Source organism: Stegostoma tigrinum, chromosome 28 (assembly GCF_030684315.1).
Source record: "Stegostoma tigrinum isolate sSteTig4 chromosome 28, sSteTig4.hap1, whole genome shotgun sequence".
Lineage (NCBI taxonomy): Eukaryota > Metazoa > Chordata > Chondrichthyes > Orectolobiformes > Stegostomatidae > Stegostoma > Stegostoma tigrinum.
This window is the reverse complement of record NC_081381.1, coordinates 48,034,200-48,059,302: the sequence shown is the minus strand read 5'-3', so window position 1 is coordinate 48,059,302 and position 25,103 is coordinate 48,034,200. Positions and strand designations below refer to the sequence as shown.

The window sequence follows — 25,103 nt, the reverse complement described above, 5'->3', positions numbered from 1 at the left end:
TGAGCCGGTTGGCTACGACCTTGGCCAGGATTTTGTAGTCCACGTTCAATAGTGAAATGGGACGCCAATTCTTAATTTCTTCCCTCTCCGCCTTCCTCTTGTAAATGAGGGGGATGATGCCCTTCCCCACGGACTTGCACATTTCCCCTGCCCGAAGCGCACTATCGTACACCTGCAGCAGGTCCTGGCCGACCAGGTCCCACAGAGCGGAATACAGCTCAACCGGTAAGCCGTCGCTCCCGGGAGTCCTAGTCCTCTCCAAGGACTTGAGGGCTCTGGTCAGCTCGTCCAGGGATAGCGGCCGGTCCAGCCACTCCCTCGTGCCATCGTCTAAGACCTCCGTGATAGACGACAGGAACGACTCGGAGGCTGTGCTGTCCGTGGGGTTCGTGTCGTACAGTCCGGCATAGAAGGATCTGCTGATCCTCAAAATGTCGGGCTGAGACGACGTCACCGAGCCGTCGTCCTCCTTCAGCTGGCTAAGCACAGAGCTCTCTGTGCACCTTCTGAAAGAAGAAACGTGAGCATGTCTCGTCCTGCTCCACGGAGCGGACCCTGGACTGGAAGATTATCCTGGAGGCTTCCGCAGCGAAGAGCGAGGCTTGTTGGCCCCTCGCCTCGTGGAGGTCCTCCGTGACATCGACCCCCATCAACTGCAGAAGGAGCAGGTTCTGCACCCTTTTCTGGAATTGTGACAGTTTTCCCCGCCTTTCTCTCGCCTTCCGAACACCCTTGAGGACAAAGAACCTCTTGATGTTCTCCTTCACCGTCTCCCACCAGTCGCCCGGAGACTCAAAGAAGTGTTTCACGGTTCTGCAACCGGCGTACTCCCTGTTAAGCTCCTCGACGTTCTCTGGGGTCAACAGAGTCGTGTAGAGCTTCCACGTCCCCTTACCAGCCAGCCGGTCGTCCGGTAAGTGACAGTCGGCCAGCAGGAGGCAGTGGTCAGAGAAGTACACCGGCTCGATGCCAGTGGACCTGACCGAGAACGCCCGTGACACAAACAGGAAGTCTATCCTTGAGTGAATAGAGCCGTCTGGCCGCGACCAGGTGTACCTCGGCTGCGCTCCGTCTGCAGGGGTGCTGAAGACGTTGAGCAGCTTGGCGTCCTTCACTGTGCCCATCGGGAATCTGGACGTGACGTCCAGTTGACTCCCCCCACCCGCTGTCCCCACGCCGGATCTTCCATCTGCATCGATGATGCAGTTGAAGTCTCCGCTCAGGATGACCGGCCTGGGCGTAGCCAGCAGGAGTGGAAGCCGCTGCAGGACGGCCAACTGCTCCCTCCGTACCGCTGGGGCGTACACATTGATCAGCCTCAGGGGAGCATTCCTGTAGGTGATGTCCGCCACTAGGAGGCGCCCCCCCCCACCACCTCCTGAACTTGAGAGATGATGTTGCGCCCCCGCAGCAGAATCGCCAGGCCTGAGGAGCGACAGTCGTTACCCCCCCCCCCGACCAGATCGAAGACCCACAGGTCCAGGCGCCAGATCATTTCCCGTACCTGCCGAGGTGCGGTATCCCGCACTCCTGCAGAAACAGGAGGCCCGCCTTGATGGTGGTCAGGTAGGCCAATGTGGATGCGCATCTTGCGGTGGACTTGACGCTGCGCACATTAATGCTCGCAACTCGTACCCCCATTGTGGGCAGTGACCGCAGTACCCTCCCCAAGTCCAAGGTCCAGCCCCTCCATCTGTCCCTTCATGCCCATTGCCCGGGCTAACTGCTGGACACTCTCCGGGCTGAGGAAACCGTCCGTGCTGCCTTCCGGGTGGCATCTCCCTGTCGGGGGTACGGAGGCAGGAGGGTCAGGCTGGGGACGCGCTGTTTCCTCCTTCCTGCCTGGAAGTTCCGGGGCGGCCCTCCAGTGCCCCAGCAGCACATGACTGGGTGTCGGAGGGAGCCTCCGGACGCCTCTCGTCACCTGGAAGCGGGGTGCTGCTTTCCTTCTCCCTTGAAATCTAACTTCTGCTTCAGGCGGGCCCTCTCCGAATCCCCCTCGTCAGAGGAGCTCTTATAGCCCCCTGTAGCTGCCTCTTCCCGCCTGATGGTTGCGGTTCCTGGGCCCGCCGACGCACCTTCCTCCTCGTTTTCCGGACCGTCGTCCACTCCCCTGGGTCGCGGCTTGCCTGTCGCCGCCTCCATCGACTCCGGTTTGTCGGGTTTTGGAGGGGGGGACGGGGAGCGGAGCCTGCCGGGGCGCCGTGCTGGCCTCGGGCCCATCCTGCAGGGCTGGGCCCTCCTGCATGACCTGGCCCTCCTGCACATTAGTGGGGTCCTCGCAGGGCCCTGGTGCCTTCCTCTCTTCGGGGTTGGGGGGAGGGGGGTGCTGGCCCCGCATTGCCCCTGCCGGCGACCTGGGCGTAGGTGGTCCCCCGCCGGCGGCATGCCCTATAGAGGTGGACCGCTTCCCCGCAAAGGTTGCAGCTTTTCAATTGTGGGCAATCCTTTGAAAGGTGTCCCTCCTCCCTGCAGATGGTGGCTTTGCAGTCGGCCGCCACGTGACGACCTACCACAGGCATGGCAAACTTTAGGTTGCCCTGCGTGGGTCAGGTAGCCCTTGTTCCCACTGATCGCGAAGCTGGACGGAGGGTGTACGACGTTCCCATCCGTGCCCATCCTCAGCGTCACCTGCCTCTTACTGGTCCAGATTCCCGAGGGGCCCATGATGTCAGTTCGGTCCCCTTCCACCTTCACGTACCTTACAAGGAAGGTCAGGACATCAACTGCTGGCACATGCGGGTTGTACATGTGTACAGTCACCAAACGGCTCCTCTGCACTGGCATCACAAACAGCGGGACAGCGGTCAATACAGAGAGGGGGCCCTCACCTCCTTTCCCCTTGAAAACCTCCAGGAAGCGCTCGCAAAGCTTGGCACTCCTGAGGGTTAAATCGTAAAAACCTCCTCCGGGGAAATCCTCCAGGCAGTAAATGTCCGCAGCAGTGAACCTGCCACAGTCCAACAGGACCCTCTTCATGAAGAAGGTGCGGTCCACAGGTGCACCTTCATCCACCTTCTTCACGGAAACACGGATGGTGTTCCGGACCCCCTGACCTGGGGCACGAGCACTTGCCACAGCCATCGTTGCAGGTTGGCTGCTCCCCTGAACCAGCATTAGGCCGAAGCCAGCATTAAGATCCACTGGTTGCAAGGGTGCACAGCCAACTCGACGTCTTCCTTTCACCTCCAACACAACACTCTCCTCTTCTCGGTCCACAAGAGAGTGGGTCTTTATTTTGTTCCAGATGTAAGCTGGTTCACTGAGCTTGCCGGTTTGTTCCCAGATGTTTCATCACCATTCTAAGTAACATCTCCAGTGAAGCATTGGTGTTATGTCCCGCTTTCTATTTATCTGGTTAGGTTTCCTTGGGTTGGTGATGTCATTTCCTGTGTTGGTGATGTCATTTCCTGTCCTTTTTCTCAGGGGATGGTAGATTGGCTCCAAATCAATGTGTTTGTTGATGGAGTTCTGGTTGGAATGCCATGCTTCTAGGAATTCTCGTGCGTGTCTCTGTTTGGCTTGTCCTAGGATGGATGTGTTGTCCGAATTAAAGTGTTGTCCTTCCTGATCTGTATGGAAGGATACGAGTGATAGTGGGTCATGTCGTTTTGTGGCTAGTTGATGTTCATGTATTCTGGTGGCTAGCTTTCTAACCAAGATAAATAGAAAGCGGGACATAACACCAGCGCTTCGTCGGATGCTCACTGATGATGTTACCTAGAATGGTGACGAAACATCTGAAAACTAACCTTCCAGCTCAGCGAGCAAACTCACATCCAGAACCTCAACCTGAGCTACAAATCTTCTCAAAACTCACTGAGAAAAAGTGTCTGGCTATCCACTCTATCTATGCCTGTCATCATCTTGAACATCTCTATCAAGTCACCTCGACAGGCTCCATCCCCGTCTCTTTAATTTGTCTGTCTCCTCTCCATTTATTTTCTCCTCCATCCATCTTCGATCCGCCTCCCCCTGTCTCCCTATGTATTTCTGCACCCTCTCCCTCTCCCCCTCCCCCTTTTCTGATGAAAGGTCTAGGCCCGAAATGTCAGCTTTTGTGCTCCTAAGTTACCGCTTGGTCTGCTGTGTTCATCCAGCTCCACACTTTGTTATCTTACCTCTCATCCTTCTTTGCTTCAGTGAAAAAAGCCCTAGTTCCCTAAATCTTTCCTCATAAGACCTGCCCTCCAGTCCAGGCAGCATCCTGCTAAATCTCCTCTGCACCCTGTCTAGAGCTTCCACATCTTTCTTATAATGAGGTGACCGGAACTGAACCAGAGTTTTATAGAGCTGCAGCACAACCTTGTGGCTCTTAGACTTTATTCCCCTGCCAATGAAAGCCAACAGGCCATACACCTTCTTTACAACCCTATCAACTTGGGTAGCAGCTTTGAGGGATCTACGGATATGGACCGCAAGATCCCTCAGTTCCTCCACACTGCCAAGAATCCTGCCATTAACCTTGTATTCTGCATTCAAATTCGACCTTCCAAAATGAATCACTTCACACTTTTGTGTTGGTACATTCTCAGGTCAGTCCAGTGCAACTGCTGACTGTGTTCAACATGGAGCTGCTGTCTGAGCCAGCTGTCTCTGCTGAGGTGATTGAAGGAAATGCTTGCAGACAGTCACCACCCAGCCACCATTTGTTAATACCATCAGCAGCCTTGCCATGAGGTTGCCAAAAAATTTAACTTGTTTTATCTGAACTCTCACTTAGCCAAAATCTTGCTTAGCAGGCATATTTCCTGTGCTCGTTTGCATTATATACAGATCCAGTATGAAGAACTCAGTGAATCATGTGACTGAGGAGATTATGTGAAAATACTTGTTTTTTTCTTGTGGCATCACTCAGGTCTTGGCCATTTTTGAGCTACTTTGGTTTTGTTTAGTTTTTGCTCACCTATTGGCATTGTTAAGCTGTGTTGGTATCTTAACAGTACTACTCACCATTACTTAGCACCAAAGTGTCAGTCATTCAAGTCTATTTTTATTTCTATTCTTCCACCTTAAAAAAGTTTGTGCCCTTAACAAAAAAAGACGACATGTTCTCAGGATTTTCGGACATCTTCTCTAGGTAGGTCAACATCAAGCATACCTGTGCAATCAATTTTTCACAGGAACCCCTATGTGATGAGGTTCGATATTGCTGTAGTTACAGGCTACCATCAATAAGTGGTACTGTAGGTCTGTTCTTCATTTACATACTATGCTGCATCAAGAGCGCTTCTGCGGGTGATTATTTGCAAACTGCTTTTTTAAATCAACGACGATTAATGTTATATAAAAAAAAAATAGCCAAGCTAAACTATCATAATTTCTGCTGTTTATTATTTTTAATTTTTGTAGCCAGAATTTGTCTGACAATAATGCAGTTATTTGACAGGTTCACTTTTTTAAGAACACCAGTTATTTCAGTTAAGGTAAATTATTGCATTTGTACATATTTTCCTTTGTTTCAGTTATTGCTTAAGCAGTAAAATCTAGATTATTAACTAGATATAATGTAGACAATACAAAGAGATGTTGGGGAGGTCTTCATCTGTTTAAACCTCAGCAGATCCTTCATGGAGTGGATTAGCAGATAAATACTTAAATGATGGGTTTTTTTTCTGTTTGCAATGAGCATATAATTGATTATTAAAGCCTATTGGGAAGATTTCTCTACCCTCCCCACCTCTTGTTTCATCTGTCGCACATTGGGAGACAATTGCCCAGCAGTATTATCAATAGGCTATTAATCCAAGGACACTAGTGATGATCCAGGAGCCTGGATCCGAATCTGGCCGTGGCAGATGCTGGAATTTGGGTCTAATTAAAAATCTAGAATTAAGAGTTTCATGGTGACTGTGAAATTCATGGAGATTGTAAGAATAGCCCATCTGATTCGCTAATGTCCTTTAGGGAAAGAAACTGTCTTTCTTACCTGGTCTGTCCTACATGTACAATGTGATTGACTATAAACTGCCTTCTGGGCAATTAGGGTTGGGCAATGATCAGTCAATAGCATAACCAGCAACATCCACAACCCATGAAGAAAACTTTTTTTAAATGCTGTAATTGGGAATGTAGTTTTCATTTTTTGTATAGCATATAGTATATAAAAGTATATCTGAACAAGTGAAGAAGGCACTTAGTGTATACTTCCACTTTAGTTAACTGTATTACAATAATACACATCTTGAGGCTTTTCCCTGCCTTGTTTAATGCTTTGTAACTTATCCAAAAAAAAAATCAGCCATGGATTGCTGATGTTATTGACTCCGCCAACATTTTTGCCCACCTGTAATGGCTGTTGTGAAAGTGAACAAAAGACCTTTATTTAAGTCACTGTAATGAATTGGCCTGAGGCAAAATCTGCTGTGAAAGTTCCACTCACATTTTGATAGCTCTGACAAATTACCCCATATTTACACTGTTCATAACATTCTTTAAAAAAAGACTTAAGGATTTGAATCTGTATCTTTGCAAAAAACTGACCAGCCTCCTATGGTCCTGGGTACCGAGTTTTACTAAAATTATCTTTTGGAATATATTATTTGCAGACTAACAGACAGCAACAAAGATGATTTGTAATTATAGGTGGATGACAATATATTGTTTATTAATTAGAAAACTGCAAGTATTAATCGTCATTGCATTTTTAATTTGCCTGTATAAATTGACAAAATAAAAATGAGTAGATCTAAGAATCCATTTGTTTTCTCTGCCACTGACAGTAGCCGTCATAAAGTTGTTGCTTCTCTTTGCCAATCTCTGTCTGTAAACAGTACATCACAGAATGTAATAGACACATTTCAACAAAGCTTGACAAACAGAATGGTGCCCAAGAAAGAAGTGTCTTTTTGCAAAAATGCGCATCTAGATCCTGGAATTTTCTAAAAAGATCTGTTAAAATTGAGAGAGAAGATTCATTGACCTCTTTAACAGTATGTTGTAAATGTATCATTTAGAATGTTGATTTCATTTGAATATTGCAGTTTGCCCCAGCGGCTGGGTGCATTTGCCAAAATGTGAGCAGAAATTTCAGAGCAGGTTGTTTTGATATGGCTTATCCTGAAGCTTCCCCAGTGAGATGAAAGTTCTTAAAGGTTTATTTTTCCACTTTGTAGTTGCAGAGCATCAACCAGAAAGGGAAATCCTTGAGGAAGAGCAACATGATTGTAATAATATTGAGGTGCTTCTGTGTGAGGGTTGCCTCCAACTCTTCATTTGTCAAACTATATATCTTATTACATAAGTTGATTTATCTGATATGGTAATAGTCATGCTCTTCTAACAAACAATCGATTATATTTATGTAGGTCTATTTACATGATTGAAAAGTCTCAAGTACTTCGTAGGATTGTCATTTGTGTAATTGGAAATTGAACTGCATAAGATTTCAGACAAGTGACCAAACGCTTGAAGTTGTTTCTGAGGAGCATTTTAAAAGGAAAGAGAATAAGGAGGCAAGGAGATTTTAGGTTGGAATTCCAAAGCTTAGCACCTTGGCATTGAAGGTATTACACCAAAGACAGAGTGATTACCATCAGCAGTGTGCTGGAGGCCAGAATTGGAGCAGGGCAGAGATCTCTGAAGGATGTCAACTTAAAAGCGGAAAGGGGTAAGAGAATGGGGAAGTTTGAAAGAAAGGGTGCAAATTTTTAAATTGGTCAAGCTTTCACTTTGCCATCATAACAATAATTTTTCCTTCTTTTTCCCTGAATGCTCAAAGGTAGATTGTTTATGAAAAGGTACTAACATTTTCATAGTGCATTTTACAACTTCAGTCCGGCCCAAAGTAATTTAAAGCTTAAGAATTTTTAAAGTATATTCATTATTGTAGTGTAGCATGTACATCAATCAATTTTGTGAATTGTTCAGTTTACTAAATAGCAATGTGATAATAACCAGATAAGCTGTGTGGTATTGGTTAAGGGAAAAGTATTGCTGTTATTTAGAGTATCATAGGATGTTTTAGGTTTACCAGAGAGGATACTGCTATGGCTTCAGTTTGTCTCATCTGAAAGTCAGTGCCTCTGAAAGTGCAGCACTTCTAAAATCTCTACTGTATTGGGTATGGCAGCTGGTAATTGTGTTTTCAGTTTCTGCAGTGAGATTTAACTCCACTACAGTCTGATTCTGAGGCAAGAGTGCGATCAGGAACTTGAGTTGTGTATGCGGCTTTCCATATGGAAGAAAATATAGGTTGTACTTTCTCTGTACTGCACTTGGACAAGCCAAAATGAAGTACAGGGTAAGCTGGATACCTAAAAAGTAGGCAAAATTTCAAATAATTTGTTATTCTTAGGCCATATCTAAAAATGTCCTTGGTTCAGAGAGTCAGTTGTTAAAGCCTTTAGAGGTAGACAAATGAAGAAAAGGCAAGTTGTTCTCGATCCTGAAAATCTGAAATAAGAAAATGCCGGAAATACTGTGTGGGTTTGTCAGTATCTGAGAAAAGGAACAAGCATTAACGTTTCAGGTTGAGGCTTTTTCATTTGATAACATTGTTTTCAAATTCGTGTGAAAGAATGACTTCACCTTTTACTGGAGCCTTGCTTATTCATAGGTAGGCTTCTGTACTTCATTTTGTTTGGAGCTCATGGATTGGTTGTTTCTAATACTTAGGTCGTATCGATAGAGAAGATTTTCTGCTCAACCTTTACTTACACAAAGAGGAGGTTCTGCAATATGTAACGGATTTGAGCCCTTTATTGGACTGCCTGGAGTCTGCTGAAGAAATGGTTTTCAGTGAGGAGGAGAAAAAGGTCATTTTTCAGTTTAAACATGTTTACTTTCACTCTATTGAAATGGAGTGGAAATCTAGTTCTACCCTCATTAGCACTCCAAGAAGAGATTGAAGTGACTTTCTTCTTTGGTTTAAGATACAGAAATGTACAGTAAAGGAGGAGGCCATCCAGACCATCTTATCTTGGTTACTTGGCTGTTTACTAGGGCAATCCAAAGCACATCTCACTGGTTTGTGCCCTTCCCATTTCTCCAACATTGAGTCTTCCAAACATCAGATTATTTCTACCTCATCTATTTTCTCTGACAGAGTGTTTCTCCTTATCTCTCGCTTCATGGTTTTATCCATGTTCATCCATGACTTTATTGCTATTCAACTATTAAAAAAGATGATCTTTTTCATGCACGCTATCAAAATTTATTAGACATCCAGAAATTTGTGTTTCTGGGCATCTTTCCTTCCATCAAGAGAGATGGGTCCGTCATTTCAAGCCACTTCTTGTAACAACAGTGTATCATCATAGCGAGCCTATGGTCTTAACAAGATACCAAAAGCTGCAGTTTGTATTTTAGCTCTGGCTTGAACATTGCTTTGCACAAATTTAATATTGCCCCTTTCACATGGCTTCAGTGCATTTTTTTAAAAGAAATTATCAATGCTAAGAACACTTAAATCAATTTGATCTCACTCACTGTTTTCATGGTATCCAAAAACGTGCTTTTTTTCTAAAATTTCTGAAGCTTTCAAAGTGACAGAGTGAAGCCAGTTGACTGACAAAGACAGAGCTCCCTGTGAGTCGATCTGAGAGTAGACAAAAACCTTAGTCTGGTAGTACACACCGGAGAATAAATATACCATCATCTGCTTTTGCATCCACTTAATATTTTCTTGCAGGTGTTATTGAAATTATGTTGTGCATGTGGGAGCTTTTCTGTTGTTAATTGTTAATGTATTTGATGGGTTTCAGCTCATGAAGTCCTCAGAGTTATGAAATTACTAATGTATTAAAAATTGAATAATGCCATAGTCATGGTGTCCATTATGCTCAGTAGTCACACTCAGTGGCAGACATAATTTTTCAGGAAACTATGTGAGTTTAATGTAAAATAAGCATAAGATGCAGAAATCACCACTAAGTGCAGGAACAATATGAAATGACGAGAGGATCACACAGTTAGAATCTAAAATCCCTACAGTGCGAAAAGAAACCATTTGGCTCATCTAGTCTGCACTGACCCTCCAAAGAGCACCCCACCCCAGACCCAGTCCTCCCCACTGTCCCTGTAACCCTGTGTTCACTGTGGTTCACCCGTTGAGACTGTACATCTCTGCACACTATAAGGCAATTTAGCATGGCTAATACACCTAACTGCACATCTTCGGACTGTAGAAGGAAACTGGAGCAAGCAGACACAGGGAGAACACAGACTCCATACATTCACCTCAGGCTGGAATTGAACCTGGAGCCCTGGTGCTGTGAAGCAACAGTACTATCCACTGAGCCACCGTGCCATGCAATAGTTTAAGCTATTAAAGAAATGTAAACAAATACTTTAAACAAATGTAGCAAATGGAAAGCTTGATTCACTGCTTTTGTTTACAATGCAAACACACCTTTTGACTATTTGATCTGTGCTGGTGTTTGTGCGCCGCACAATTCTTTCACCCTAAATCATCTCACTGTAAACACACCCTCCTACTCCTAATTCCTTCATGTTTACCAAGCTTCACTGTAAACATTCAGATACTTCCCATCCTCTAGTTCATGTGTAGTGAATTCCATATTCCAAGCAATTTCTGTGTGAAGAAGCTTCTTCTAAGTCCTTAGTTTGATTATTTTAAAAAATAACAACATTATGTTTATAGCTGTTAGTTTCCGAGTTCCAGTATGTGGAATCACTCTCCCTACGGCTACCCTGGCAATCCCTTAAAGACCTCTACGAGACTGCCTCACAGGCATCCTCTCGATCGAGGACCCAAAACCTTTTCTTCTTTTTTCCACTTTGGCTATCATTATTGACTGATGTGCCTCTATATCCTTTGTATTCAAAGTATGACCAAACAGTCGCTTAAGCAGTTAGTGTTTCCTCATGCATAAGTATTGTTTGAGATATGTTACACTGGAAGTGTAGTTTTGAGACCTTGTATTATTTGCATATTTTCTTAATACTTCCAAAAAAATGTAGTTACTGTTAATATGTTGATATTTAGGTAATTGTGGAGTGCTGTCAGGAACAGACTGTGAGAGGCGCTATGGCTAAATTATTGAGCAAAGTCATTGAAGAGAGACAGCTCTGCGCTGAGACTGCATTAACCCTTCTTCGAACAATGAAAGAGGCTTATCCAATGCTACAGTCCTTACTAAACACCCTTGCAGCAGAACCAGACACAGCTGCAAAGTCAGGTTAGTTACATGAGAATCTCAAATGAGAACAATGATAACTCTGAATTCAGAGTGTAAAATATTGTACTGAAATGGTATGTTGCCAAAAAGTGCTAAACCAGTTTTAAATAGTCTGATTGAAATGTGCAAAATTCTTAGCATCAACCTCTTCAAGTGTTCTAAGAGGATGGTTGAAGAAGCTGGCTCATGAGGTTTTAAACCCAGTATAAGGGGTCTGAAATTTAGTTCTAAGAGAATGTGAAATTCCTTGCGCAGAGTTTTGTGACGTTTGAATTCTCCACATAGATAACTGTGGATACTCAGGCTGCGATTGATACGTTTTTGCTCCCTAAGTGAGTTGAGGTATTGTATACAGTGGGTATAGTTGAGATGGAACATCAGCCATGCTCTTATATGGATGATGGGTCAGGCCTAAAGGGCCTTTTGGATTATAATCCCTTGTGTCTTTTTGAATCCTGAATTACTGCAGTGATAACAAACTTATTTTAACTGAGTAAGCTTAACCTGCCTTGTAACAATACATGACAACAAAATGTGAGGCTGGATGAACACGGCAGGCCAAGCAGCATCTCAGGAGCACAAAAGCTGACGTTTCGGGCCTAGACCCTTCATCAGAGATGGCTCTCAAGCTCTCTGATGAAGGATCTAGGCCCGAAACGTCAGCTTTTGTGCTCCTGAGATGCTGCTTGGCCTGCTGTGTTCATCCAGCCTCACATTTTGTTGTCTTGGATTCTCCAGCATCTGCAGTTCCCATTATCCCTTGTAACAATACATGTTTATTTCCTTGTCTTAATAATTTGTTCCAATTTTCAGTAAGTTAATTTGCTATTTAAAACTCAAGTCAGAATCTTCTAGTATGTTTCTGGTGCCTTCAAGATCAATGTGAGGAATATAATAGAATTTCTAGCTGAATTAAAATGAAGAGGGTACTCAAATGCTTTACATTTATCAGGAGAGCTGGGCAAGTGCAGACACTTTTGTAACGTAAGGAGCTGGGATCTACTTGTTTCTAGACTCCCAAAAAGGTGAACCATTGGCGACCTGTGAACACAGAACAATAGCTATTGATAAACACTTCAAGGTCTGATTGAGTTGTATGAATGAATGCTCAGTACAACAGTGAATACACCTATGATGTGTATGCAATTAACTAGGCTTGTAGAAAGTTTATAATACTTATATTTTTCATCTCAGGCTATGAATGTTCTTTGTAAGACCATATTTGGTTTTTAATCTGGAGCTGCCTCTGAAGAATGCTTGTACAAATAAAAAACCTCACGTTTCTTATCCAGTTACAATTTCAGCTTTGCTTATAGAGAAATAATAAATTTTGATGGAGTACATTAGGAGCTATGACTTTGCCTCCATTACTTACATTATGCAGAGTATTCTGGATCAATAGTAGATAAAAGAGAAGCATTGTTGATCAAGTAGATTAAAGAAGCTACTTAGATCTGTTTGATTTTTTGTCAAATAAATGATGCCTGTGATGATCAAATACATAGTTATGGGATACACAGATCCTTGAAAGTTGCCACCCAGGTTGACAGGGCTGTTAAGAAGGCATACAGTGTTTTAGCTTTTATTAATAGAGGGATTGAGTTCCGGAACCAAGAGGTTATGGTGAAGCTGTACAAAACTCTGGTGCGGCCGCACTTGGAGTATTGTGTATAGTTCTGGTCACCGCATTATAAGAAGGATGTGGAAGCTTTGGAAAGGGTGCAGAGGAGATTTACTAGGATGTTGCCTGGTATGGAGGGAAGGTCTTACGAGGAAAGGCTGAGGGACTTGAGGCTGTTTTCATTAGAGAGAAGAAGGTTGAGAGGTGACTTAATTGAAGCATATAAAATAATCATAGGGTTAGATAGGGTGGATAGGGAGAGCCTTTTTCCTAGGATGGTGACGGCGAGCATGAGGGGGCATAGCTTTAAATTGGGGGGTGAAAGATATAGGACAGATGTCAGAGGTAGTTTCTTTACTCAGAGAGTAGTAAGGGAATTGCTTTGCCTGCAACGGTCGTAGATTCGCCAACTTTAGGTACATTTAAGTCGTCATTGGACAAGCATATGGACGTACATGGAATAGTGTAGGTTAGATGGGCTTGAGATCGGTATGACAGGTCGGCACAACATCGAGGGCCGAAGGGCCTGTACTGTTCTGTTATGTTCTATGTATGATACTTCAATGTATCAGTGATATTATTGGATGCCTGACAGTGTAAAAGGAAAGTAAACATTTTACTGGATATAGTGCGAGAATTGTGCATGGCTCTACTGTTAACGACCAACAGAATTTTGCTTTGACAGAGGACCTCTATGTTCTCTGATAATTAAAGAGTAAGCACAGCTGTGCTTAGAACCCCTTAAAAACCCCATGCACAACAGGGTGCTTGAGCTTAAAGTTAGACTTTCTCAAGAAGAGAAGCTTGCAACTTAAAAGAGATAAATGCATGAATTAACCCTAAGAAATTAAGGAATTGTAAGCTAAAATAGTAACCTACAATATTTTCAAATTATTTACATGATGTGAGCGTTGTTGGCTCGGCAAGGTTTTATTGCCCATCCCTAATTACCCTGAAAAGGTGATGATAAGCTTCCTTTCGGAACAGGTGCTATCTGTCCAGAACAGGCACAACCTTCATGGTATTAGGAAGAGCCTTACAGGATTTGACCCAGCTAAAGTGAAGAAACACCAGTGTAGTACCAGATTAGGATGATGTGCAGCTTGGATGGAAAACTGCAGGTGGTGGTGTTCCATACATCTGGTCTTATCCTTCCTAGGTCGTTGATTGAAAGGTGCAGCAGAATGTAGCTTGCCACGTTCCTGAAGAACATCTCTTTGATGGGAAACACTGTGGCCATTGTGCATGATGGTGCAGCAGTTGAACGTTTAAAGTTGTAGATAATGCCAGTCGGATTACCTGCTTTGTGCTGGCTGGTGCACAACTTTTCAGATAATATTTTAAACACAGCATGGTGGCTCACTGTTTAGCATTGTTGTCTCACAGCTCCAAGGACTTCAATTCTGACCTCAGCTGACTGTCTGTATGGAACATAGAACAGTACAGCATAGTACAAGCCCTTCAGCCCACAATGTTGTGCCAATCTATTGTCCTACTAAGATCAATCTACCCTGCAATATCCTATATTTTACTGTCCTTTATGTGCCTATCCAAGAGTCGCTTAAAAGTCTCAAGTATCTGACTCCACCACCACTGTCAGCAACGCATTCCACACATCCACCACCCTCTGTGTGAACAACCTACCTCTGATATCTCCCTTATACCTTCCTCCAATCACCTTCAAATTATTCCCCCTCGTGATAGTCGTTTTCATCCTGGGAAAATGTCTGGCGATCCACTCTGTCTATGCCTCATCATCTTGTACAACTCTATCAAGTTATCTCTCATCCTCCTTCATTCTAATGAAAAAGGCTGAGCTCCCTCAACCTTTCCTCATAAGACCTGCCTTCCAGTCCAGGCAGCATCCTGGTAAATCTCCTCTGCACCCTGTCTAAAGCTTCCACATCTTTCCTATAATGAGGTGATGAGAACGGAACACAATATTCCACGTGTGATCTAACCAGGGTTTTATAGAGCTGCAGCATAACCTCGCGGCTCTTAAACTCAATTCCCCTGCCAATGAAAGCTAACACACCGTATGCCGTCTTTATAACCCTAGCAACTTTGAGGGATCTATGGACGTGGACATGGACCCCAAGATCCCTCTGTTCCTCCACACTGCCGAGAATCTTGCCATTAACCCTGTATTCTACATTCATTTCGGCCTTCCAACATAAATCACTTTACATTTTTCTGGGTTGAATTCTATCAGCCATTTCTTTGCCCTGCTCTGCATACTGTCAGCTTCCCATTCCAACCTACTACAGCCCTCCACGCTGTCCACAACTCCTCCAGCCTTCATGTCATCAGCAAACTTAGTAACCCACCCTTCCACTTCCTCATCCAGGTCATTTATAAAGATCACAAAGAGTAGAGGTCCCTGAACAGATCCCTTTGGAACACCACTGGTCACCGAACTCCAGGCTGAATACTTTCCCCCTACTACCACCCTCTGTTTACTATTAGACAACCAGTTTTGTATCCAGACAGCCAAATTTCCCTGAACCCCATGCCTCCTTACTTTCTGAATGAGTCTACCATGTGGAACCTTATCAAATGTCTTGCTGAAATTCATGTACACCACATCCACTGCTCTACCTTCATCAATGTGTTTTGTCACGTCCTCAAAGAATTCAATAAGGCTTGTGAGGCATGACCTACCCCCCTCAAAGCCATGCTGACTATTTCTAATCAAACTGTGCTTTTCCAAATAATCATAAATGCTGTCTCTCAGAATCTTCTCCAATAATTTGCCCACCACAGAAGTAAGACTCAAGTTTGTACATTGTCTCTGTGTTAAGTTCGTTTTCAGAGACCCTCACGGACTTGCTGCAATAACGAGACACCGAACTGTTTCGAAAAACACAAATAATTTACTACAAAGCAAGTACAAGTTGTGGAGGAGCACTGTACTCAACCCACACAGAGTGCAGAGTCTCGTAAGCAATTCTCCCCGAGCAACGGACAGCCCCCACTTTTTATACTTTACCAAGTGCATAATACATAAAGCAATTTTTCATCTCACCATGACATGATGCATGAAACAATCGCTACAACAGACAATGACATGATACAAAACAATTACTACATCGAAAACATAAAGAGAGCAGGATATAGCATCGATCTTTCACAAAGTGACTGCTAATGACAGGAGATGATTTCAAATTGCCGAAGTGACAGAATGTAATTTCAAGTCGCCAAAGTGTCTGGCTTGAACAAAAGTCAGTGCCCTGACCACTTTGTCAGAAACAGAAGTTATATTCTTCAGAAGTCTCACACCTTTATAAATGCTCCTCATTTAACTTTATTTGAGACACTTTCCACATACCCCCGTGCAAGAAGATAAAGATTTGCACAGTTTAACTCTAATTCTATTCAGGCAGGAAGCTTAAGGCAGTGTCTGCATACCTATGTGTAGGAAGATAAGGAGTTACAAAGTTTTACACCTAATTTCTAGTTGGGCAGGAAGTTTTAAGGTAGTGTCTGCATACCTATGTGTAAGCAGATAAAGGACATTAATTTTTATATTTCTATAAATTAATAGGATGTTATCCCAATAATATCTCACCTGAATCTGCATGGGTTTCCTCTGGGTGCCCCACTTTCCTCCCACAGTCCAAAGATGTGCAGACTCTGCAGATTGGCCATTGGAAATGCAGAGTTACAGAGATAGAGTAGGGATTTGGGTTCAGGGTGGGATGCTCTGCAGATGGTCAGGGTAAATTCGATAGATCAAATGGCCTGCTTCCACACTGTAGGAATTCTATGAACCTTCTATGAAAGATAAAAGAAATATTTTAAAGCCAAATTCAAAGATTCACTGATTTATTAACGTATAACCGAAAGGTGAATTGATTTTTGTGTATCATCACCATTAGCTTCTGACAATTATATGTGCAAATTATAGGGCTCTTCTCATACAGTGCTATTGTCCCTGCCTCTGAACCTACGAGTTCAAGCCCCACATTCTCCAGAAGTGTGCCGTAACACATCTGAACAGGTTAACTAAAAAAAAAAGTAGTAAATTATGATGCAAGGTGCTTGGACTTGGGTAAACTTGCAATTCTTTTTAGTAAGGATATGGATTATTCTCTAAATGGCGATACATTGGGGAAGGTGCAATGAGACCAGGGTACATCAAAGAAAGCATCCAGGATCAGAAGCCAGTGAGGAAAGCAAGTCGTATTTTGGACTTCAAGGTGGAACAGGTGTGCAGGGGCTGAAATGTCTTGCTGTAATTGTGCAGGGCCTTGGTTGAGACTGCACCAAGTGTTGTATGCAGTTTTGGACTCCTTTATCTGAAGAAGGGTGTTCTACCTACGAAGGGAGTGCAACAAAGATTTAGCAGACTGATTCCTGGTTTGACAGGACAGATTATACGAAAAGAGAATTGTATTCATTGAAATTTAGAAGAATTAAGGGCTATCTCACAGAAACATGAAAGTCTTAACAGGATGAGACAGGGCAAATACAGGAAGAATATTTCCAATGACTAGTGAGTCCAGAGTGGGAAACACAGTGTGAGAAAACATTAGGGGTAGGTTATTTAGAACTAGGGTGAGGACAAATGTCTTTACCAGACAGTGGTGAGTCTTTGGAATTTTCTGCTGCTTAAAGCAGGTGAGGCCAAAACAAGTAGATACTGTTTTCAGGGCTGAAGGAATCGGAGCTAAAGAAGGAACAGGGTACTGAGTTGGCTGATCAACCATGATCATAATGAATGTCAGTACTTGAAGGGTTGAATGGCCTTGACCTGTTCCCATTTTGTATGTTTCGATTCAAAAGACTTCTGTAAAGTTAGAAAGCATAACGTAGAAGAAATGTTTGAAGTGATCAGAGCATCACTTCTTCAAGAGTTTTGAAAGATAGACGAGGGCCAGAATCTTCCAATCTCCATCTATCCAGAAACTGAATCTAACCTGAAAAATGAATGTTAGGCCGCTGAGTCCTGATGCCTCCCAGTAGAAAATTATTTAGTATCTAGAACTCTCCAAAAAGAATTTCCAACTTTGATTTAGAAGTGGTGCCTTTGGAGTGTTCTAATTTAGCATAATAGTTACCCACGCAGAGGATGAAAGCAACTTGCACCATTTTCAGGCTGCATATGGAGCTGAAATAACAATCCAACCCCTCTCCTTTTCAATTGACATTGATACTCAACCACCCAGTGACCATTGTTCAGAGAAACATCTGGAAGTAGTTTTGAATCAGTCTGTTCAGAGATGTTATTACACACCTCAAGCAGGTGGTATTTAAATCTTAGTCCCCTGGCATAGAGTTATGGACACTACCACTGCACGAGTGCCAAGAAATATCTATACGCTGAAACAAAGCAGTCAAGAACAATAGAACTAATAACCTGAGCTGCAAAACCGTGTCTTCTGAAACGGAACATATTCCACCAGAGAAAGGAGGGCTTAAGGAGCATTTGTATGATAACCATGTTGAAATAATAATGGTCACAGTATTTACAGAGGCGCTATTTGGCCTATTAAGTTCACGTCTGTTCTCTGAAGCAGCATTTTAACTAGACAAACTCCCTGACCCTTTCCCTGTCACCTTGCAAATATTTCCTTCAAGTTCTCATTTAATTCCCATTAATCTGCTTCTTTCAACACTGCATTCCAGAACCAATCCACTCTCTGCACCAAAAAATTGCTGTTGTTACTTCTGGATCTTTGATATTGGAGTAGGGTGGATGCTGTTGGCAATCTACAGGTGACTTGTTTTGACATTTGATACTTCAATATGAGTGACGGAGTATTTAATCTTTTTTTTAAAATCCTGGGACCAGTTTGTGAACCTCTGTGGTCCTGTACATTGGTTATTTTCAACTTCTACCAATTACAGCAATTTCCATCTATTTTCTCTGTAATCTTGTGCTTTTTGAATACCTCAATAAAATCACCTCTCAACCCTCTTTTGTCTAAGGAGGAGCAGTCCCAACTCTTTAATCTGTCCATCTAACTGAAGTTCCTCATCCCTGGTGCCTGTTCTCATTCAGTCGTTCTGCATGCTATCTAAAGCCCAGCCATTCATATAAAAATGTTCTACTCACAATTGGACGCACAACTCCAGTTGTGGCCAAACTAATATTTTGTAAATGTCACAAAATTCTTGCCCTTAAGTATTCGTAAGTCTTCCTGGTCACTTTCTCAGTTAAGGTGGTGAGATATAAATCTAGGGATTTGAGCCAGGGTTTATTAGATAAAGCAACACATTGAAGCACAATTTACAAAAGGTGAAGAGGTGGTTTAATTAAGGACCAGAATGTTTGTAACGGAGGATTTGCAGAGACAGTAGAATGGGCATTACAGCAAACAAAGAAGCTCCTTTGATATTTGTTATTTGCAAATGAGTGACAAAGTAGTGATTTATAATAGCTCTGCATATTTGGTTCTGATCTCACTCGTTCTTCCTAAGCTTCTAAATTTTAAAACATTTGCTGCTGATAAAATTTTGATGTTCAATGTCAGTAGAAGCTGTTAGATCTCTAGTAAAATCTAAAAGTTGCCTCTAGCTGGGGCTGCAAAGACCAGCGAATTTCTTGGTATCCAATGCATTTTAGTGAAGGATATAAATTAATACACAAAATTACATTTTGGTAGAAATTGGTTCTTAATTGCGATATTGTAACTCCTTTGCACAATCTGGCTGTTTTCTGTGTGAATTAATAGGCAATTCGTGACAAAACAGTTCAATTGACTTTTGTCAAAATCAGCAGTTTTCAGCGTGAGAACTAGAGACGAGCCAAAGCAAAATATTGGTAGCAGATTTGTTTTATGCATCCCTGTAGCTTCTGCTTTTTTTCCCCAATGCTTGAAAATTAAGCCCACTCCCTTGTGTTTAAATCACATTATATCCTCACTTTTCTGTACTATGGTGACGGTTTCCAGTTCGGCAATCTTATGAATGTTTTCTCCGATTCCACCTTTTGGAACTCTCACTTTTCTCCACAGTTCTTGTCAATATGGCATGTATTTTCATTCACCTAGTCTCCATGTACTGAAGTTGCTTCCTTTGAAAGCCTACTTGGCAACTGTCTGAGGCCGAAGCAAGCCCTTCGCAACCATAGTGCTCAATTTGATCCAGAGCTAAGCTTCCAATTCCATATTTTCTCAATCACATAGATTGCCTTTGCATAGCATTCATTCTGCTCCTGTCTCAACCCATGCACAGCTGAAGTAATCTTCATCCCTTTTGCTTTTGACTCCTGACTTGACTCATCTAATATTTTTTCAGCTGACCTTCCATCCTCTGCAAATGGCAACATATCCAAGAATTAGAACATGTCCTCACTTAAAGAAAACCTAGCATACCCATCCCATTTTAGCTCCCTAACAAACATTAGCTCCAGGTTAAGCAGCATTTTGAATTTAAGGTTCAATTTAATTTAAATTTTAAGTAAAATTCGAATTTTATTTGGCCGCTTTCCACACATCACATTCCAACCATGCATTCTCTACCACTACCTGAGACAAGGGCAGTTGATGCATGGGAACACTGCCCCCTGCTAAGTTTCCTTCAGGCCACTCACCATCCTGACTTTGAAATATTCACTGTCACTAGATCAAAATCCTGGAACTCTCTCCGTAACAGCATTGTGCATGTCCCAGCACATCATGGACTGCAGGGTTCAAGAAGACGCCTTCACGTGGGTTAGGATGGTCAGTAGATGCTGGCCCGGTCAGTAGATGCTGGCCCAGTCAGTTACATGCACCCTGTGTCAATGTGTGAATCTTATCCTTGTTTCCAAATTTGCCCATGCCTCACCCCTTTCTATCTCTGAGCCTCTGTCACTGTGTCTCTTTTTCCAATTTTGTCCTGTTGCATATCCCTAATTTTCAAGGCTTCATCATTGGTGGCCAATTTGAAATTCTTATCCGAAACATCTCTAATTTTTTTGCTGATGGTCTTAAAATGTACTAGTTTTTCTGGCCATCTAGCCACCTATTTCCACACTTTGGTTGATATCTTTTCATAGAATTCCTCCAGTATGGAGCACCTTCCAATCCATCAAATCTGCACCGAACCTCCGAAAGACATCCCACCCGGACCCACCCCCCCCTGCACTATCTCTGTAACCCTGCATTTCCCATGGCTAATCTACCTAACCTGAACACTACGGGGCAATTTAGCTTGGCCAATCCACCTAACCTGCGCATAGACACTCCACATAGACAGTCACCCGAGGCCGGAATCGAACCTGGGTCCTTGGTACTGTGAGGCGGCACTGCTAACCACCAAGTCACGGTGCCACCCTCGAGTTAAGTTCTGTTTGTTCATACCTCATAAGACACCCTGGCACATTTAAATAAGTTAAAGGTGCGATTTAAATGCAAGCTGTTTTATTTTCACTCTATCTACGTCCTCACTCAAAATCTTCCCTTTCACACAGTTTTTAAAAAAAAATTCTGTCCCTGCAAACCTATCCCTTTGCAGTCCACAAAATTAGTTGTTCTTTGGCACAAAGCTGGTGTTATCATAAAATGTGCACATTCCTGTGGAGAGGGCGTCCCCGTCAGACTAACTGTAGACATGCACTGAACAATTTTACTTATTTATTGCTGTTTTAACCACATGGTAATAGCTGTTGACGGTAGAGCTCAGTAAAGCTCATTCTTAATTTTTGTTTTCTGATCTATAAAAAGACTAACTTCCTGGACTTTACTTACACCCATTTCTTTTTTTACTGTAACCACTTTGTGGTCCTCTTTCTTTGCACTTTTATAAAACAGCTTAGGTTATTTTCTACTTTCAGGGTGCTATGTAAATGCAAGGTGTTCTTATTATGTAGTGAGACATTAGAGGAAAGGACTTAAGAATAAGTCAAACAGAAAAACATTTTGTATTTTTGAAAGTTGCCTTTCGCAGTGACATAGATAAATGAGTATTTGTTGGAAGAAAGGAAGAGTAAAGAAGTGAAGTTTTGGACTGGTTATAAATATTTAAATTTCTCAACAGAATCGAAGAGCCCAGAAGATTATGGGTTTGACTTGCTGAAGCAACATCAAAATAATATTATTGATGCAGTAACTGATCTTCAGCCTCTGCGTAACGTCCTGTCTGTTGCTGAGGACATATCTGATAGTGAAAAAGAGGTATGTAATAAATGTAGAGATAATGGGAACTGCAGATGCTGGAGATTCCAAGATAATAAAATGTGAGGCTGGATGAACACAGCAGGCCAAGCAGCATCTCAGGAGCACAAAAGCTGACGTTTCGGGCCTAGACCCTTCATCAGAGAGGGGGATGGGGGGAGGGAACTGGAATAAATAGGGAGAGAGGGGGAGGCGGACCGAAGATGGAGAGTAAAGAAGATAGGTGGGGAGGTAGGGAGGGGATAGGTCAGTCCAGGGAAGACGGACAGGTCAAGGAGGTGGGATGAGGTTAGTAGGTAGCTGGGGGTGCGGCTTGGGGTGGAAGGAAGGGATGGGTGAGAGGAAGAACCGGTTAGGGAGGCAGAGACAGGTTGGACTGGTTTTGGGATGCAGTGGGTGGGGGGGAAGAGCTGGGCTGGTTGTGTGGTGCAGTGGGGGGAGGGGATGAACTGGGCTGGTTTAGGGATGCAGTGGGGGAAGGGGAGATTTTGAAACTGGTGAAGTCCACATTGATACCATATGGCTGCAGGGTTCCCAGGCGGAATATGAGTTGCTGTTCCTGCAACCTTCGGGTGGCATCATTGTGGCAGTGCAGGAGGCCCATGATGGACATGTCATCAAGAGAATGGGAGGGGGAGTGGAAATGTTTTGCGACTGGGAGGTGCAGTTGTTTGTTGCGAACTGAGCGGAGGTGCTCTGCAAAGCGGTCCCCAAGCCTCCGCTTGGTTTCCCCAATGTAGAGGAAGCCACACCGGGTACAGTGGATGCAGTATACCACATTGGCAGATGTGCAGGTGAACCTCTGCTTAATGTGGAATGTCATCTTGGGGCCTGGGATGGGGGTGAGGGAGGAGGTGTGGGGACAAGTGTAGCATTTCCTGCGGTTGCAGGGGAAGGTGCCGGGTGTGGTGGGGTTGGAGGGCAGTGTGGAGCGAACAAGGGAGTCACGGAGAGAGTGGTCTCTCCGGAAAGCAGACAGGGGAGGGGATGGAAAAATGTCTTGGGTGGTGGGGTCGGATTGTAAATGGCGGATGTGTCGGAGGATAATGCGTTGTATCCGGAGGTTGGTAGGGTGGTGTGTGAGAACGAGGGGGATCCTCTTGGGGCGGTTGTGGCGGGGGCGGGGTGTGAGGGATGTGTCGCGGGAAATGCGGGAGACGCGGTCAAGGGCGTTCTCGATCACCGTGGGGGGAAAGTTGCGGTCCTTAAAGAACTTGGACATCTGGGATGTGCGGGAGTGGAATGTCTTATCGTGGGAGCAGATGCGGCGGAGGCGGAGGAATTGGGAATAGGGGATGGAATTTTTGCAGGAGGGTGGGTGGGAGGAGGTGTATTCTAGGTAGCTGTGGGAGTCGGTGGGCTTGAAATGGACATCAGTTACAAGCTGGTTGCCTGAGATGGAGACTGAGAGGTCCAGAAAGGTGAGGGATGTGCTGGAGATGGCCCAGGTGAACTGAAGGTTGGGGTGGAAGGTGTTCGTGAAGTGGATGAACTGTTCGATCTCCTCTGGGGAGCAAGAGGCGGCGCCGATACAGTCATCAATGTACCGGAGGAAGAGGTGGGGTTTGGGGCCTGTGTAGGTGCGGAAGAGGGACTGTTCCACGTAACCTACAAAGAGGCAGGCATAGCTGGGGCCCATGCGGGTGCCCATGGCCACCCCCTTAGTCTGTAGGAAGTGGGAGGAGTCAAAAGAGAAGTTGTTGAGTGTGAGGACGAGTTCAGCTAGGCGGATGAGAGTGTCGGTGGAGGGGGCCTGGTCGGGCCTGCGGGACAGGAAGAAGCGGAGGGCCTTGAGGCCATCTCCATGCGGAATGCAGGTGTACAGGGACTGGACGTCCATGGTGAATATGAGGTGTTGGGGGCCAGGGAATTGGAAGTCCTGGAGGAGGTGGAGGGCGTGGGTGGTGTCACGCACGTAGGTGGGGAGTTCCTGGACCAAAGGGGAGAAAATGGAGTCCAGATAGGTGGAGATGAGTTCGGTGGGGCAGGAGCAGGCTGAGACGATTGGTCGACCAGGGCAGGCAGGTTTGTGGATTTTGGGAAGGAGATAGAAACGGGCCGTGCGGGGTTGGGGAACAATGAGGTTGGAGGCTGTGGGTGGGAGGTCCCCTGAGGTGATGAGGTCATGAATGGTGTTGGAGATGATGGTTTGGTGCTCGGGTGTGGGGTCATGATCGAGGAGGCGGTCGGAGGTGGTGTCGGAGAGTTGGCGTCTGGCCTCGGCGATGTAGAGGTCAGTGCGCCATACTACCACTGCGCCACCCTTGTCTGCGGGTTTGATGGTGAGGTTGGGGTTGGAGCGGAGGGAGCGGAGGGCTGCCCGTTCTGCGGGGGAGTGGGTGAGAGGGGTGGAGAGGTTGAGGCGGTTAATGTCTCGACGGCAGTTGGAGATGAAGAGGTCGAGGGAGGGTAGGAGGCCTGGGGGTGGTGTCCAGGAGGAGGACTTGTGTTGGAAGCGGGTGAAGGGGTCAGTGGAAGGAGGGTTGGGTTCCCGGTTGAAGAAGTAGGCATGGAGGCGAAGACGGCGGAAAAACTGCTCTATGTCCGACCGTGACTGGTATTCGTTGATGTGTGGTTGTAGGGGGACAAAGGTGAGCCCCTTGCTCAGGACTGACCGTTCGTCCTCAGTCAGTGGGAGGTCTGGGGGCATGGTGAAGATGCGGCAGGGCTCAGTGTGGCTGTCTCCTCTGGGGTTGCAGGCTGTGGAGGTTGTGGGCGGAGCGATGAGGTCATCGGCCGTGGGCGGGGTTCCGTCGGCCGTGGGCGGGGTTCCGTCGGCCGTGGGCGGGGTTCCGTCGGCGTTGACCGTGGGCGGGGTTCCGTCGGCGGTTGGAGGATCGGGGTGGGCGGCAGCAGCTGAGGTGAGGGTGGTGTGTGAGGTGTTGTACCTGGACGTGGAGGCGGTGACTGCAGCAGCGGTTCCGGAAGTTCTGTGGCCGGCGGAGGCGGATGTGACGTCATCGGTGGGGTCTCCGGCCGTGTCCTCATGGTCAATGGCGGCGGGTGCATGGTGGGGGAGGGGCAGGGACAGAGTCGGGATTTGGGAGGCGCAGGAATCCTCTTGTGGGTGGCAGGGGCCAGTGAGTTTGTTGTACTTACGATTTTTGGTGTCCAGTGAAGCTGAGTGGAACTGGGTGTTCAGTCTGTGGATCCTGCGGAGGATAAAAGCGGAGGCTTGGGGACCGCTCTGCAGAACACCTCCGCTCAGTTCGCAACAAACAACTGCACCTCCCAGTCGCA

The 25,103-nt window shown here is 45.0% G+C and overlaps 1 protein-coding gene across 2 annotated transcripts in view; it reads left to right on the top strand.

Annotated features, from left to right (window-relative positions):
• Positions 1-25,103, top strand: part of zbtb40 (zinc finger and BTB domain containing 40) — a 101,868-nt gene that overhangs the window by 13,231 nt on the left and 63,534 nt on the right. For both annotated transcript variants that reach the window (XM_059638112.1, XM_059638111.1), the window contains 3 exons: positions 8,617-8,756; positions 10,949-11,141; positions 21,727-21,863. In XM_059638112.1, coding sequence (XP_059494095.1) covers positions 8,617-8,756; positions 10,949-11,141; positions 21,727-21,863 — 470 coding nt within the window. The remainder of the gene's footprint in view (positions 1-8,616; positions 8,757-10,948; positions 11,142-21,726; positions 21,864-25,103) is intronic.